This window comes from Podarcis raffonei, chromosome 10 (genome assembly GCF_027172205.1).
Source record: "Podarcis raffonei isolate rPodRaf1 chromosome 10, rPodRaf1.pri, whole genome shotgun sequence".
NCBI classification, from domain to species: Eukaryota; Metazoa; Chordata; class Lepidosauria; order Squamata; family Lacertidae; genus Podarcis; species Podarcis raffonei.
This window is the reverse complement of record NC_070611.1, coordinates 77,094,000-77,111,428: the sequence shown is the minus strand read 5'-3', so window position 1 is coordinate 77,111,428 and position 17,429 is coordinate 77,094,000. Positions and strand designations below refer to the sequence as shown.

The following is a 17,429-nucleotide window of genomic DNA, read 5'->3' as shown; positions in this document are numbered from 1 at the left end:
GATCTGAAGACCTATGGATTACAAATTTGATTAAGGTGGAAGTTGGAGCTTTCAGGACAATTGGACTTAAAAGGAGTAAGAAACAAGATTCGGGCTCCACTTTTAAGTATGGAGGTCTGGCTGGAAGAAACATGGACCTTATGGGGACAGAGCTTCTCCGAGATCTGGTGTTTAATACTAAAGACTATCAAAAAAACCGGCAGAGAGGAATTGAGAGAGAATTAAGAGCCTCGGACGTGAGGTCTCCAGGCTGATAGTAGATTAAGACTGATGGACATCTGTTGGGGATTGAAACCGGGAAAGGGGGTGGTGGGGTTTGGGAATCCAAAGGGTGTACAATTATAATCTGTTGTTTATTTTGTTTTGTTATTAGTATGAAAATTGGGGAATTCGTGGAAGGGAATTTGGGTTGACTTTAGAAAAAGGTTTTAAGAATGAGCACTGATGTATGTTTATAAGTTAAAACTGGTTTGTTTATTTTTTAAATGAACTAAATATAAAAAGGTTAAAAATTGGGGATAAGAACTTGTTGAACTAACAATTTGAATTGGAATATAAGAAGGGGAGGTGTGGGGAAGTCAGGGAAATATGTTATTGAAAATACGGATTGTAAACTTTATTTGTTTTTAATTTTTTTGTTTTTTCTTTTTTGATTTTTTTTATTAAGATGAAAAATTTTAATAAATATTTAATAAAAAAAAAAGAAATCAGATCCTGCAGGGCCCTGGTCTCATGAGGCAGAGCGTTCCACCAGGCCGGAGCCAGTGTTGAAAAGACCCTGGCTCTGGTTGAAGCCAATCTAACTTCCTTAGGGCCCGGGACCACTAGGGTGTTGCTATTTATGGACCTTGAGGCTCTCCGTGGGGCATACTGGGAGAGGCGGTCCCGTAGATACAAGGGTCCTAGGCCGTGAAGGGCTTTAAAGGTCAAAACCAGCACCTTGAACCTGACCCTGTACTCCACCGGGAGCCAGTGCAGCTTGAAAAGCACTGGGTGAATATGCTCACATGGCAGAGACCCCGTGAGGATCCTCGCTGCATTATTCTGCACCCGCTGGAGTTTCTGGGACAGCTTCAAGGGCAGCCCGCGTAGAGCGAATTACAGGAGTCAAGCCTGGAGATGACCGTCGCATGGATCACTGTGGCCAATGATAAGATAAGAGATTTAAGCTATTTAACCCCCAGGACCTCGAGAAATTTGCCAGAAGATATGAAAAGGAGCTGGGGAAGGTGGAAAAGAAAAGAAGAGAGGAAGAACAACAGGAGAAACAGAGAGGAGAGGGAGAAGAGGAGGAGGAGGAGGAGGAGAGGGACGAGGGGGAGGAGGAGGAGGAAGAAACAGACAGCAAAGAACACCAAGGTCAAAACAGGACTTAATTTTGGTTGGTAATTACATAAAAATGGCCTTAAAAATATTTTCATGGAATGTGAACCGACTTAATAATAAAAATAAGAGAAATCAAATTGGACATGTGCTGATTAAACGGAATCTTGACATAATCTGCCTGCAAGAAACCCATGTTGCAAGAAAACATAAGAGGATTTTAAGTAATAAAAGATTGGGGAAAGATTTTATTGCCTCTGACAAAAATAAAAAAGAGGAGTTGTGTTCTATATAAAAGAAAAATATGACCCAAAATTAATCTATAAAGATGAAGAAGGAAGAGTGATAATAGTACAAATAACTTTCCAAGGAGAGAGTATAAACCTAGTTGGAGTCTATGCTCCTAACGATAAGAAAGCAGACTTTTATTTGAAATTAGCAGACATATTGCTTGACCTCCTAGACCAACATCTGATATTAATGGGAGATCTTAATGGTGTGGTCATCCCAGATTTGAATAGATCCATAAGAAAAAGAGATACAAATGAGGGTAAACTACCCAGGTCATTCTTTGACCTGGTGGATACTACAGGACTAATAGATATATGGAGACTTAAAAACCCCACAATGAAACAACCCACCTTTTTCTCGAGTCCAAATCAAAGCTGGGGAAGATTAGACTACATCTGGGTATCAAAAGAATTAGTCCCGAGGTCATTTAAACCAGAAATCCTGCCACGGACTCTATCTGACCATAATCCGGTGTATTTGGAGGTGAGAGGAAAAGACCCTTCATCATTTAGATGGAGAATGAATGAAAGCCTCTTTAATGATCAGAAGATAATAGATAAAGCGAAAGAAACAATTACAGAATATTTTAACTGGAACCTAAATAAAGAAACACCCATAGAAATAGTATAGGATGCAAGCAAAGCCGTTATGAGAGGCTTTTTGATTTAATAAAACAGTCATTAAAGAAGGGGGAGAGAAAAGAAAAAAGGAAATCTTAGCATACCTTGTGGAGAATGAAAGACTGCTAACAATTAAACCAAAAGATGAAAAAAATAAAACAAAATATAAAGATGTTGCAAACTCAGTTTTCCATGGTAGTGAATCAGGAAGTAGAGTGGAGAATTAAAATGAAGAGACGAAAGAACTTCTAGTCTGCTAACAAAATAGGAAAATATCTGGCATGGCAATTAAAGGCAAGAAAAAAACAAAATATAATATGTAAAATAAGAGAGGGAGAAAAGATAATAGACGATCCCAAAGAGATAAGAAGGGCTTTCCAGAAATACTATAAAGAGTTATATAAGAAAGAGAAAGAAGACGATCATAGAATAGGGGAATATCTACAAAAACATCAATTACAACAAATTACAAAAGAAGAAAGAGAACAACTGAACCAGTTAATAATCACAGTTACAGATAGTTACAGTGTATCTGAAGAAGTGTGCATGCACACGAAAGCTCATACCAAGAACTAACTTAGTTGGTCTTTAAGGTGCTACTGGAAGGAAAAAAAATTTTTTGTTTCAGTTAATCACAGAACAAGAAGTCAGAAAGGCAATAAAGAAGATGAAGATTGGGAAATCTCCAGGCACAGACGGAATATCGGCTAAATACTACAAAATATTATGTGATCAAATAACACCAGGATTATGTGAGGTTATGAACAATATCTTGAAAAAAGGCAAAATCCCAAATACGTGGAAAGAAGCCTATATAACCCTAATCCCCCAAAAAGATACTGATGGCCTAGAGGTTAGAAATTACAGGCCCATTTCATTACTGAATAATGATTATAAATTATTTGCAGATGTTTTGGCGGAAAGACTGAAAAGGCTTCTAAACAAAGTAATCCATAAAGATCAAGCTGGCTTTTTACCGGGGAGACAGCTGAAAGATAATGTGAGAATGGTATTAGATATTATCGAATGTTTAGAAAACAGAATTGATAAACAAGCAGTGTTGATTTTTATCGACGCGGAGAAAGCATTTGATAATGTCTCCTGGCAATTTATGAAAAAGAATTTAAAAATAATGGGAATAGGAGAGGAATTTATCAAGGGTGTAGAAGCAATATATCACAATCAAACAGCCAAACTCATTATAAATAATAATGTTTCGGAGATTTTTGATATCTCAAAAGGGACGAGACAGGGGTGTCCTCTATTCCCCCTGTTGTTTTTAACTGTACTAGAGGTACTCAACAAGACCATGAGAGAAAATCCAGAAATTAAAGGGATTAAGGTTGGACATAAAGATTTTAAAATAAAAGCGTTTGCGGATGATATAGTATTAACTTTGGAAGATCCAAAGAAAAGCTTAAAAGAGGCACTACAAAAAATAGAAGAATTTGGCAAAGTAGCGGGGTTTAAACTTAATAAGAACAAGACTGAAATGTTAGTGAAAAACATAAGCAAAGAAGAAACAGAAGAACTGCAACAAGAGACAGGAATCACAGCGGCTAACAAAGTCAAATATCTGGGAATATGGTTGACAGCAAAAAACAGAAATCTATATAAAGATAACTATGACACCACATGGAGAGAAATTAAGAAAGACTTGGATATCTGGAATAGACTGAGACTCTCTTTTTTTAGGGAGAATATCAGTGATTAAAATGAATGTCTTACCTAGAATGCTATTCTTATTCCAAACAGTACCAGTGATCAAAGGGTTGAAACAATGTAAAGAATGGCAGAAAATATTGGCAAGATTTGTCTGGCAGGGAAAGAGACCAAGAATAAAAAAGAAGATCTTAGTGGACAAAAAAGAAAGAGGTGGCTTTTCCTTGCCAGACATGATTCTTTATTATGAAGCAGCTTGCTTAATATGGATAAGAGATTGGATAAAACTAGAGAATACGGACCTTCTAGATTTAGAAGGATTTGACAACAGGTACGGGTGGCACTCGTACTTGTGGTATGGTAAAGCAAAGGTCCACAGGGGTTTCTTAAATCTTATAATTAGAGGACCCATATATGATGTTTGGGTAAGAAATAAAAATTTGTTAGAAAAGAAAACCCCCTGGTGGATCTCACCAACTGACGTATTAATTACAAAAAAAACTAATATGGAAGGAAAGAGAGCTACTTATGAAGAGTTTGTTATGAAAACGGAGCAGGGGATTAAGTGAAAGACGTATGAAGAAATAAAGAACCTATTGACAGGGTGGTTACAACACCACCAAGTAAATGAGATACTAAAAAAGGATAAAAAAAGGTTGGGATTTGAGGAAAAGAAATCAAAATTTCAAATCGATATTATAGAAGGTAGCAACAAACTTTTGTCCAAAATGTATGACTTATTACTGGACTGGTTTACTAAAGATGAGGAGGTAAAAGAAGCCATGATTAAGTGGGCCATGGATTTTGGATATAATATAGACTATAGCATGGCGTGAATTATGGAATGTCAATATGAAGCTTACGGCGTGTACGGCCTTACAGGAAAATATGTGGGAAATGATATATAGGTGGTACCTCACACCGGTAAAATTGGCAAAGATGTATAGAATAAAAAATAGGAAGTGTTGGAAGTGTGGTGAGGCAGAAGGAGACTTATATCATATGTGGTGGGTTTGTGGGCAAGTGAAGGGTTTTTGGGAATCAATATATAATGAGCTTAAAAAAATCTTTAAGTACGCGGACTTCCTGTTGAGCGCGAACCTGTCGCAAGTGGGAATCTTCCCGGCTGGGAGATTCCGTGCTTTTTGAGGAAAAAAGGGGTGCTACAGGGCGCAGTAGCCCCCCAAAATACCCTCAGTGGAGAACATTGAGGGTCTGGTTCCCGGCAAGCCAATTTGCAAATCGCCTGGCCGTCAGGTAGCCCTGTAAGGGTGAAGAGTACGGCGGAGAGAGAAGCAGGCAGAGGGAAGCCATTAACTATCCTCTAGAAAGCGTAGCCCTGAACTTGCAGGGGAAGCGACCGACACTCAAGCTTAAGAAATTCGGACCTAATTGGGATAGAATTCGGAAGTTCAAGGCTAAAGGAAGGTTTCGGAGCAAAAAGAATTAAATGTGGAGTTCAGCTGTATCTGCAATTGAAAACAGACGCAGAACTGTCAGCAGAGCGGGAGCAAGCTGTGTGAGTAATGGCTAGCGGTCGTTGCCGCTTTCTCCTCTAAAACTTCTAAGCTAAGAAAATAGCTAAGAACTAGCAATAAGATAAAAAAAGAAACAGAAGAGGAAGCAGAGGGACGTTTGACTGTTATTTTTGGCAAATCTTCGGTGTGTTGGTGGGGGAAAGAAAGAGACAAGATTAGAAGGAATTCTTAGTTTCACTTTTAATAAAGAACTGCGCAACTGGATGTAAGGACTTCCGTCGCCACTGTTACATTGCTATACTCTGGAAAAATACCAGCAACGTTTTTGGAGAAGTGAATATTTTAACGGATAAAAGGGGAAGTTTTATGCTCTGTAATAGATTATAATAATCTGACTTTTGAAATTGAACAATGCCACAGGTTTTAAGGGTTGATGGTGAGCGTCAAAATTAACTTCTAAAAAAACACTGCCCCCCACTGCCCCTTCCCCCCCCTTCCTTCTCTTGTCGTTGGAGTATAACACCATTGCAGAAGCTTTGTAGAGTGGTTTTAATGAATGGATAAGGCTGGTAACTGATTGAGATCGTTCCTCAGAAGAATCCTGCTCTGGATATAATTTTGTTTGTTTGTTTCCCTTTTTCTTTTTTTTGTGGGACTTATTTTATGGTTTTCTGCTACTTCTTTACTTCCTTCCTTGGACTAATCTGGGACTGGAGAGTTTGAAGACTACACTGGATTATAATTGGAGTATAATTAAAATCTAAAATAACTGGCAATAACAAAACTGAGAAAATATATTATTTTATGGTTTGGTCCTTTTCTTCCCCTGTTGCATTTTATTTTCGAAATGACGGATTGGAATTAGCCTAAGTGGTGGCAAGAAGATTTTCGTCTTTCTATCGTCTCTTCATTAATGAAAAGTTTTAAAACCTTGGCAAAAATTTGAAATTTGAGGACTGTGAATTAGTGAATTCTCCTAACAAAAAGGCTAAAAGTAGTATCACGATTATATTCTCTCTTTTGGGATTTTTTAAGATAATAAGAGTATCTCCATTGGGTTATATTTTATTTTTATTCTGGTCATTTATTTTGTGATGTAGGAAATACCTGAGTTGATATATTGATCGGAGGAGTTCGGTGTTAGTTTTTATATGTTATTGGGTTTTGCTAAATATTGTATTGGGCCTTATATACTGCTTGTGCTAATTTTGGTGCATTAATTAACTTTGGTAGGAGTGTGAAGAGACTAAAAGATATGTCGCACCAGCAGAAAAAAACAAGTGAAGGGGGGACACCGGCAGATAGGAGAAGCTCAAAACAAGAGTCAGATTTTAAGGGAGAAATATTGAAAATGTTTGGAGAAATTAAAAATGATATAAAGCAGAGTGAAAAAAATTAGAGGCCAAATTAGAACAAAAATTAGAAAAAAAATGATGAAACAGTAAATGAATTAAAGGGACAATTGAAAGATGTGACTAAGAGAACACAAACGTTGGAGGAGGGGATGAAGAGGACAAAACAGGAAATGAGGGAAGTGAGGAGAGAAGAGGAGAAAATAAAGGTAGAAATGTCGGAGATTAATAAAACACAAGAAGAAGTCTTGGATGCGATTGCTATGAATGAATTGAGGCAGCGGGAGACTAATTTGAGGTTGAGAGCCGTACTAGAGATGCAGGGTGAAAATATTAAAGAGAGACTGATTGCAGAAATAGCACAATGGTTAGAACTTCAACCAGAGGAGGTAGCTATGACAGTGCAAAATGCATTTAGAATGAAGGCAAGAACAACTAAGACAAGGAAATCTCCGGGAGACTGTCTAATTATATTCAATGACAGAGAAATGAGAAATATGATCTTGCAGAAGAACAGAGAGAAAAGATTGAATATCAATGGGAATTATATAATTATTTTTAAAGATATACCGATCAGACTGTTGAAACTGAGAGATCCATATAAACCATTGGTGCAAATTTTATAGAAGAACAAAATAGAATACAAGTGGAAATTTCCAGAGGGGATCTCTTTTTTCTATAAAAGTAAGAAACACAAACACACAAGCCCAAAGGAAGCAAGCAAGTTTCTGAGAAGATACAAGGAATTAAGACCAGAAGAGGAAGAAATAAGAGGTGCAGCAGCAGGAGCAGGAGCTACGGGGGAAAGTGGATTGGGAGAGGGGGAAGAAGAAGATGGAAGAAACACAGAAGAAGAAGAAGAAGTACAAGAAGAAAGATTATAAAATTTTAAATAAAATTTAATTAATTAGGATACCAAGATGGCGTTAAAATTATGGAATTGGAATATTAATGGGATGAACGATAGGAAAAAACGTAATAAAATTGAACAATACCTAAAAAAGGAAAATTTGGATATAATATGTTTACAAGAGACACATGTGGCGAGAAGACATAGAAGAGTTTTGATCAACAAAAGACTAGGAAATGAATTTATATCGTCAGACAAAAACAAAAAGAGAGGGGTGGTATTGTATAAAATTGAAATAAAATTGAAGCTCAGCAAATTTTCAAAGATGAAGAAGGAAGAATAATTGCAATCCAGATCAAGTGGCAAGGTGAAAAAATAATAACAGTCGGGATCTATGCACCAAATGGAAACAAGACTGATTTTTATAAAGATTTGGAAGAGAAACTGTTTGATTATATGGACCAAAAGATTATAATAATGGGAGATATAAATGGAGTAGTGTCAATGGAAATGGATAGACTGAGAGCATCAGGAATGAGTAAAGAGGGAAAACTACCCAAGACTTTTTTCTCGATGATTAAGAATTGTAACTTAATAGACATTTGGCGACTGAGACATCCACTTGACAAACTGTTTACGTTTTATGCAGAATCGAATCAGTCAATGTCGCAAATCTATCAAATATGGGTATCTAATGAATTAACTCCAAGAATCATGCAAGTTGAAATTCAACCAAGAGTGATCTCAGATCATAATCCAATCAAATGTGAAATTAGAGGTTATGAAGAAATACTCCATCATTCATATGGAGAATTAATGACAACCTTCTAGATGATCAAAATTTTTTAGAGGGGGCACAAAAGAAGCTGGTGGAGTATTTTATGAACAATTGTAATAAGGGTACAAAAATGAATGTTGTGAGGGATGCCAGCAAGGCGGTGATGAGAGGATTTTTTATCCAACAGAATTCAATAAAAAATAAAAGCAGAGAGAAAGGCAAGAAAGAAATTTTAAGACAAATAATGGACAATGAACAAAAATTAATTGAGAAACCAGACAATTTGAAAATAAAACGGAATATAAAACTCTGCAAACACAATTTGCTATGATAATAAATAAAGAAGTGGAGTGGAATATAAAAAAAGGAACTTTGAATTTGCAAATAAATCAGGCAAATGGCTGGCATGGCAAATTAAGAAAAGAAAGGAACAGAATACAATAAATAAAATCATCATAGAAGGAGAAGAGATAGTTAATCCAAAAGGTATCAGAAAAGGATTCTTGGAATTTTACAGACATTTATATAATAGTAAAGAGAAAAATAACATGAGAAAAATAGAAAGATTCTTAAAAGAAAAAAAGGTGCAGAAGATCCCGACAGAAAAGAAAGAAAGGCTGAACGCCCCTATAGAAATGGAAGAGATTAAAGAAGCCATAAAAGAGTTGAAAAAATGGAAAGCTCCAGGACCAGATGGATTTACAGCAAGTTATTATAAATAAATGAGGCACATCCTGTCTACACCGCTGAGAGAAGTCGTGAACAATATTCTTCAGGATAGAGAAATGCCGGAGACGTGGAAAGAAGCTTTTATTACACTAGTTCCAAAACAAGACTCTGATTTGACTCAAGTTACCGTATTTTTCGCACCATAGGACACACTTTTTCCCTCCTAAAAAGCAAGGGAAAATGTGTGTGCGTCCTATGGAGCGAATGCAGGGGGGAGGCAGGCGGGAAAAGCCCCCAAGAGCCGCACACAAGCTTCGTGCGCTTTTGCGGGCTTTTCCCCAGGAGGGAGAAGGGACTGACTGGCCGCATCAGTCCCTTCTCCCTCCTCAGGGAAAAGCCCCCAAGAGCAGCGCCCTCTTTAAAGGCTGCGCGGCTCCTGCGGGCTTTTCTACGAGGTGGGGGAATCCCCCCACCTCCCAGAAAAGCCAGGAGAAGCCGCGCAGCCCCGTTAAAGAGCGCACGGCTTCTGCGGAAGGTGGGGGAAGCTGCAGTAGATTCCCTCCTCCCGGGCTCCCTTTGAAGCAGCAAAGTGGGAGGGGAGCTGCTTACACTTGTGTAAGCAGCTCCTCTCCTACTTTCCTGTTTCAAAGCAATCACGGAGGAGGGAAGGAAAGGGACCGTGGATCCTCCACTGCTTGCGGCTGCAGCGGATTCCCTCCTCCTGACCTCCCTTTGAAGCAGGAAAGTTGGAGGGGAGCAGCTTACACTCGTGTAAGCAGCTCCTCTTCCACTTTCCTGCTTCAAAGTGGAGGGAATCCACTGCAGTTGCGAGCAGAGGATCCATGGCTCTGCTTCCTTCCCTCGAAGCAGGGTGCGGGGGTGCAGGGGGAAAGACGGCAGGAAATAGATGCTGGGCAGGAAGACACAACCACACTTTGACCACTGAAAGTCCACCCCAGATTTCCACTGAGACGGCCAGGCTAATCTCGATGGCCATAAGTCAGACTCAGCATTATTAACTGGACTTAGATAAGCCATGGTTCCCCTTCCTACCCTCCTCTGAGGCTCGATTTAAAGCAGCAAAGCGGACAGGAGCCACCTGCTTTGCTGCTTTAAATAGTTTAGTGCAACATTTGATTCAGAATATTTTTCCCCGTATTTTCCTCCTCTAAAAACTAGGTGTGCCCTATGGACAGGTGCGCCCTATGGAGCGAAAAATACGGTAAAAATTACAGGCCTATCTCATTGCTAAATACAGACTACAAAATTTTTGCAAGTATCTTAGCGAGGAGGTTGAAAAAGATATTACAAGAAATTATTCATAAAGACCAGGCGGGTTTCCTTCCTGGCAGACAGATGAAAGATAATATAAGGAATATAATTAATTTGTTAGAATATCTGACAGCCAGGAATGAGAAACAAGCTGCGTTAATATTTGTGGATGCAGAAAAGGCCTTTGATAACATTTCTTGGGACTTTATGTTAAAAAAATTAGAATATATGGAAGTGGGGAAAGAATTCTTTAATGGAATAAAAGTGATATATACTGAACAAAGAACGAAGCTTATTGTAAACAACATGACTACAGAAGAATTAAAAATATCAAAAGGTACGAGACAAGGATGCCCTCTCTCACCATTGTTATTCATAATGGTTCTGGAAATTTTCTTAAATTCAATAAGGAGAAATGAAGCAATAAAAGGTGTGTCAGCAGGCCGGAATGAGTATAAAGTAAAAGCCTTTGCTGATGATCTGGTAATAACAGTGGAAGAACCGCTGGAAAGTGCAAAAGTAGTTTTGGAAGAAGTTGAACAATTTGGTCAAGTGGCAGGGTTTATATTAAATAAGAAAAAAACCAAAATACTTACAAAAAATATGGAACAAGGTATGATAGAAACAATGCAACAACAAATAGGGATAGAAGTGGTGAAAAAAGTTAAATATTTGGAAATCTGGTTAACCCTTAAGAATCTTGATTTGTTTCAGAATAACTATGAGCCAGTGTGGAAGGGAATAAAGAAAGATCTAGAGGTGTGGGGTCGAATGAAGTTATCTTTTTGGGGGAGAATTTCAACGATTAAGATGAACGTGCTGCCAAAGATGTTGTTTTTGTTTCAGACAATTCCAATAATCAAGGGGACAGTGATCTTTAAAGAATGGCAGAGAGCAATTTCAAGATATATCTGGCAGGGTAAGAAGCCAAGAATTCAGTTTAAGTTATTAACGGATGCGAAAGAAAGAGGAGGCCTCGCCCTGCCAGACTTGAAATTATATTATGAAACTGTTGTCTCTGTTGGTTGAAGGAATGGATAAAGTTAAAAAAGACTGATTTGTTAGATTTAGAAGGTTTTGATAACAGATTTGGCTGGCACCCATATTTACGGTGTGAGAAGAAAAAAATCCATAAAGGTTTCAAAAACCACATCTTTAGAAGATCTCTCATAGAAATATGGGAGAGGTATAAAAGTTTATTAGAACCAAGAATTCCCCACTGGCTATCTCCGTTAGAAGTTATGAGTCTTAAGAAAGTCAATTTAAGGGGGAACTGGATTACATATAAAGAATTGATAGTAAAAGGAGGAAAATGGAAAATGAAACCTTATGAAGATGTGAAGGAGCATGTATATGATTGGTTGCATTATTATCAGGTTAATGAAATGTTTAAAAAGGATTTTAAAGGAAGAGGTTTTGATGAAAAAGAATCAAAATTTCAAATGGAAATAATAAATAATGAGTACAAAATTTTATCTAAAATGTAAAAAATGTTGCTGGAATGGTATACAAAAGACGAGGAAGTTAAATCGGTTATGATACACTGGGCCAGAGATTTGGGTCATAATATACAGTTCAATGACTGGATAAAATTATGGAATGAAAATATAAAATTTACGGCATGCACTGCGTTAAAGGAAAATGTGATGAAAATGGTTTATAGATGGTATATTACACCCGTAATATTGGCAAAAATGTATAAAACATGTAATAAGTGTTGGAAATGTAAAGAAAAAGAGGGAACATTTTACCATATGTGGTGGGATTGCAAGAAGGTGAAGGGTTTCTGGGAATTGATATATAATGAGTTGAAAAAGATGTTGAAATATACATTTGTTAAGAAGCCAGAGGCTTTTCTTTTAGGAATAGTAGGAAATGAGATAAATAGAAAGGACTGTAAACTTTTCCAATACGCAGTAACTGCAGCAAGAATACTACTGGCTGGCCCAAAAATGGAAACAGGAACAACTACCGACGTTAGAAGAATGGAGAATGAAACTGATGGACTATGCAGAACTAGATAAACTAACGGGGAAGATCAGATACCTACGAGACCAAAAGTTTATTGAAGATTGGGGAAAATTTTCAGATTATTTGAAATGTATATGTGATGAGCAAACAACGCTAGTGGGATTTCAAGAAGCTCTGTGAATGTTTGAGGAATATTGTGTGGAAGAAAAATAAGAGGGTGAAGGTATATAAATTGCAATATAAAAATTAGGAAATGTGTAATTAAAAAATTGAATAATGGATGATTGTTAGAGAGGCTGAAGGAAGTCCAAAAGAGAAAATATGTGATAAATTTCGATTGGATATTATAAATGTATGTTGGAAAATCAATAAAAAATATTTATAATAAATACCGTATTTTTCGCTCTATAACACGCACCCGACCATAACACGCACGTAGTTTTTAGAGGAGGAATATCCGTAGGCATGCCACCCGTAGGCATTCCCTCTATAACACGCACAGACATTTCCCCTTACTTTCTAGGAGGAAAAAAGTGAGTGTTATGGTGCAAAAAATACGGTAAATAAATTAAGTACAAAAAATCTTTTCTAAAAAAACCTGAAGCTTTTTTATTGGGATTGAAAGGGAAGGAAATTAAAAAGAAGGATAAAAATCTTTTCTTGTACGCCACGACAGCAACTAGAACTATGTTGGCCCAGAACTGGAAAACTGATACTCTACCTACAATCATGGAATGGCAGACCAAAATGATGAATTACGCAGAATTGGCTAGATTGTCGGGGAAAATACGGGACCAAGATGAAAAGAAGATTGTTGAAAATTGGAGTAAATATTTGGTATATGTAAGAGAAAATGGTAAAACTTTAAAGACACTGGCAGGGTTGGAGTAACTCTAACGGCATAAGACAAAATAGTATTAAATAGAATACGCGTTGTTATAACTATATGATACTTACCGAAGAGATGAAGGGAAGTCCGAAGCTCGGCAGAGCTTAAGGCTTAGGTGGATGAATAAATGTATAATGAGTGTATGTATTCTATGTGTATGTGTAATAATGAAAATCAGTAAAAACTGATTAAAAAAAGAGAGAGAGATAGAGGTGGATGGAGGATTATGATGCCGAGGATGGGGAATGTCCAAAGGAACGATGAACCAGAAAAAGGGGGGCCTCTTCATGGACAGAGAGCAGCTGCCTTTCCTGTGAGGAAACAATTAATTTGAAAGGGCTGTATTCCAAGATCACGCTGCGCTATTAACAATGAGTGAGGATTATGAAAGGTGGTGATGCATTACTATCATTTGACATCATTGCATCTTCATTTCCTAAAAACTGGGAACATGGGTAGGAGGCGGGGGAATATAGGAAATGTTGAAATAAGAAAAGCTGCTAATGGCATTTGATGTGTTCTCTTTCCCTTTGTTCTCTTCCTTGAAACCAAAATAGGATTGCCTTTCCGCCCATTCTGAAGAAGGTGATACAGAAGACAGTCAGAATTCTGAGAGATGGGGAACCTTTCGTTTAATAGCCATTAAAAAGTGTGAAATGTGGAATATGCTTCACTGAATGAGCACACATATCTCACATCAATAAACTCAAACAGGGGAGAAACCATTTAAAGATATGGAGAGTGGAAAAAGTTCCACTGATAGTGGAAAACTTAGAGAACATCAACGAACTCACATGGGCAAAAAACAATTTCAATACAGGGAGTGTGGGAAGAACTTCAGTCATAGGGGAAAATTAACTTTACATCAACGGACTCACACAGGGGAGAAACCATTTAAATGCCTGGAGTGCGGAAAGAGCTTTAGTGAGAATGCAACACTTACAAGACATCAACAAACTCACACTGGGGAGAAACCATTTAAATGTATGGAGTGCGGAAAGAGCTTCAGTCAGAGTGGACACCTCAATAGACATCAACAGACTCACACAGGGGAGAAACCATTTAAATGCCTGGAGTGCGGAAAGAGCTTTAGTGATAAAGGAACACTTAGAAGACATCAACAGACTCACACAGGGGAGAAACCATATAAATGTTTGGAGTGTGGAAAGAGCTTTATTGATAATGGAAAACTTAGAAAACATCAACGGACTCACACAGGAGAGAAACCATTTAAATGTTTGGAGTGCGGAAAGAGCTTCCTTTTCAATGTAAACCTTAGAACACATCGACGGACTCACACAGGAGAGAAACCATTTGTCTGGGCTGCCCTAGGTCCCAGCTCACAAAGGACCAACGCTGCTTCGTTGTTAAGTATAAAAGTCTTTATTGAAGTTCAGTTTCACTTCCAGAGCCGCAGCGCGCAGCCCCACGTCTAAAGTGTCAGACCACTGATGCTCCGTCTGAGTCTCCTCCCCCCTGACACCAATTTAAGATCCTAGCCTTGCTCCACCTTCTCCGCTGCTCCTTCCTCCTCTGGGTCCGCCTGCCCGCCGGGGTTCCGCCCTTTCTAGCCTCTTCTCCCGCTGATTCCCCTGAGCCTTCTCCCTCCCTCCGGCGGGCTTTAGGAGCTGGTTCCCCATCCGGGTCTCCTGCTGTTCCGCGCGCCTGCACATTTGAACTTGGCGCGCGCGCCCAGCCAGCAGCTTTCCTCCTGACCGTTTCACTGCTGCTGCCACTGCTTCCCCCTTCGGGGGGGCTAGCTGCAACTGACCTCCCTTCCGTTCCCCCACTCTCCGATGGAGGCGTGGTCAGCCCTGACTCCCTCTCTGGAGGAGACGCTGGCCCTGACACATGTGACTCCTCCCCCCCACTATGCTCTGGTGGGGAAACTGGTCCCGATCCTCCACTGCTGCTTTGGGGTTCCCCTCTGGCTCCTTGTTTCTGGTGCGTCCCCCCTGGGACCCCCCTTGCCCTGACCATCGGCGCCCCCTTCTGGGAATCTTCTGATTCGCTGGAGAAGCTCATGGAATCTCTCGGGCCACTGTCATACTCCCCTACGCTGCCCTCAGATTCTTCCCCTTCGCTCTCCCAATCCTCTCTCCCCAGTGCTCCTGCTCCTGATTCCCTGACACCATTTAAATGCCTGGAGTGCGGAAAGAGCTTTAGTGAGAATGGAACACTTAGAAGACATCAACAGACTCACACAGGGGAGAAACCATATAAATGTTTGGAGTGTGGAAAGAGCTTCAGTTTCAATGGAAACCTTAGAACACATCAACAGACTCACATGGGGGACAAACCATTTAAATGTATGGAGTGCGGAAAGAGCTTTAGTGATAATGGAAAACTTAGAAAACATCAACAGACTCACACAGGAGAGAAACCATTTAAATGTATGGAGTGTGGAAAGAGCTTCAGTTACAAGGCAAGCCTTAGATTACATCAACGGACTCACACAGGGGAGAAACCATTTAAATGTATGGAGTGTGGAAAGAGCTTCAGTCAGAGTGGACAGCTCAATATGCATCAACCGATTCATACAGGGGAGAAACCATTTAAATGTTTGGAGTGCGGAAAGAGCTTTAATGACAGTGGAACACTTAGAAGACATCAACAGACTCACACAGGAGAGAAAACATTTAAATGTATGGAGTGTGGAAAGAGCTTCAGTTACAAGGCAAGCCTTAGATTACATCAACGGACTCACACAGGAGAGAAACCATTTAAATGTTTGGAGTGCGGAAAGAGCTTCCTTTTCAATGGAAACCTTAGAACACATCGACGGACTCACACAGGGGAGAAACCATATAAATGCATGGACTGCGGAAAGAGCTTCAAGCAGAGTGGGCACCTTAGAAAACATCAGCAGACACACAGCGGAGAAACCATTTAAATGTATGGACTGTGGAAGCAGCTTCAGTCAGAGTGGAACCCTTGATTTATGTCAACAAACTCACACAAAACACAAACCTTATATATATGAGGAAAGTAGATAGAGGTTCAGTCCTAGTGGAAGTTCTAAATCAACAGACTCACGGACAGGAAGAACTTTAGTACTTGAAACCTGTCAGATGCTTAATGCTGTCCAGCTGGCATAGATAAGACTCCGGGCTCCCAGCCAGTTCCAAACTATTTGATTTATTTGACAAAGTTCAAAAGTACATCTCCAGCGTTTCAATTTGCGTCCTTCCCCTTTGTTGCACAGTTGCCGCGTCTACTCTTTCTTTTTCCTTTTCCGTACCCAGCATGTAAGTCTGTGGAAACCCCTCCCCTGACTTCCTCTGTGTACAGAATGACTTGTTCCAGGCTCATCCTCCTCCCTCTCTACGTCAGACCCACTGTCGGACGACAGGCTGCTAATGATCTCTTTAGGCGCTCTATAATTGCTGGTTTCTGTTCTTTCATCTTTTCCCGTTTGCCTCTCCCTGACAAAACCCTTCAAACCATCTACAACCTCAAAGAGGAGAAGCAGTTTAAATGAAAAGATTGCAAAAAGTGCTTTATTTATAAAGGAGTGTTTATCTGGATTGCTGGTGGTCAGTGAGGATTAGGGCCGGGCGATATATTGTTCCAAACTGGTTTCTAGACCACATCGTGATAGCCTTCCAAAAGCAATGGATATGGCAACACACCACAGATCACACTGTGTGTTTCTGGGATGCCCATTTGCCTGGAAGCAGCCGGCAGAAAGCTTTTCTTCGTGAAGCCCCTGCAGATGCCGAGTTGCTGACTTCCCTCCCAGACGACAGGAAGCGAAAGACACACCTCCATTGCCCTGTGTCCTTCCAGCCTCTTTCCTCCCTTGCTCCCTTCTGCCGGTGTGTCTGCCTGACTTAGATATCCTGTGTACTGTATTTTTTTACTGCTGAAACTGGATTTGCTCTCAGGAGCTAAGTTTTGTGCCTCACTGGGGACCCAGTGAGAACTGTATGCTTCGAAAGCTCAGTAAACTATTACTGAAGAAGTCCTGCTGCCTCTGTGCGTGTTTTTGACCTCAGTGGGGGATTTGCTCTACATGTGGCCCCTACTCTGCTCATTCCCTGGAGTTGCTGTACTCAAGCATGCAAGACGGGTGCATCTGTGTGCACTCAAAAGCAAATAAAGTAGGACTCGCTTTTCTAATGAGAGTGCAGTGGTACCTTGGGTTACAGACGCTTCAGGTTACAGACACTTCAGGTTACAGACTCCGCTAACCCAGAAATAGTACTTCGGGTTAAGAACTTTGCTTCAGGATGAGAACAGAAATCGTGCGGCGGCAGCGGGAGGCCCCATTA

General features: G+C 39.6%; 2 protein-coding genes across 6 annotated transcripts in view; both read left to right on the top strand.

The window, feature by feature from the left end:
* Positions 1 to 9,531, top strand: part of LOC128421739 (zinc finger protein 665-like) — a 127,350-nt gene extending 117,819 nt beyond the window's left edge. For all 5 annotated transcript variants that reach the window (XM_053404904.1, XM_053404903.1, XM_053404905.1 and 2 more), the window contains one exon: positions 9,207 to 9,531. The gene's annotated coding sequence lies outside the window, so the exon portion shown is untranslated. The remainder of the gene's footprint in view (positions 1 to 9,206) is intronic.
* A 4,266-nt stretch (positions 9,532 to 13,797) lies between these two features.
* On the top strand, positions 13,798 to 16,395 carry LOC128421772 (zinc finger protein 135-like). The gene is made up of 2 exons (XM_053404957.1): positions 13,798 to 14,464; positions 15,286 to 16,395. The coding sequence occupies exons 1-2, from the start codon at positions 13,890 to 13,892 to the stop codon at positions 16,046 to 16,048; spliced, it is 1,338 nt and encodes a 445-aa protein (XP_053260932.1). The 5' UTR covers positions 13,798 to 13,889; the 3' UTR covers positions 16,049 to 16,395.
* The last annotated feature ends 1,034 nt before the right edge of the window (positions 16,396 to 17,429 follow it).

Excerpts from the sequence above, each read along its gene's own strand:
- LOC128421772 (XM_053404957.1), top strand. The coding sequence starts at position 13,890 with ATGGAGAGTGGAAAAAGTTCCACTGATAGTGGAAAACTTAGAGAACAT. Across the intron at positions 14,465-15,285 it reads CGGACTCACACAGGAGAGAA|ACCATTTAAATGCCTGGAGT; the intron begins ACCATTTGTCTG and ends TGATTCCCTGAC.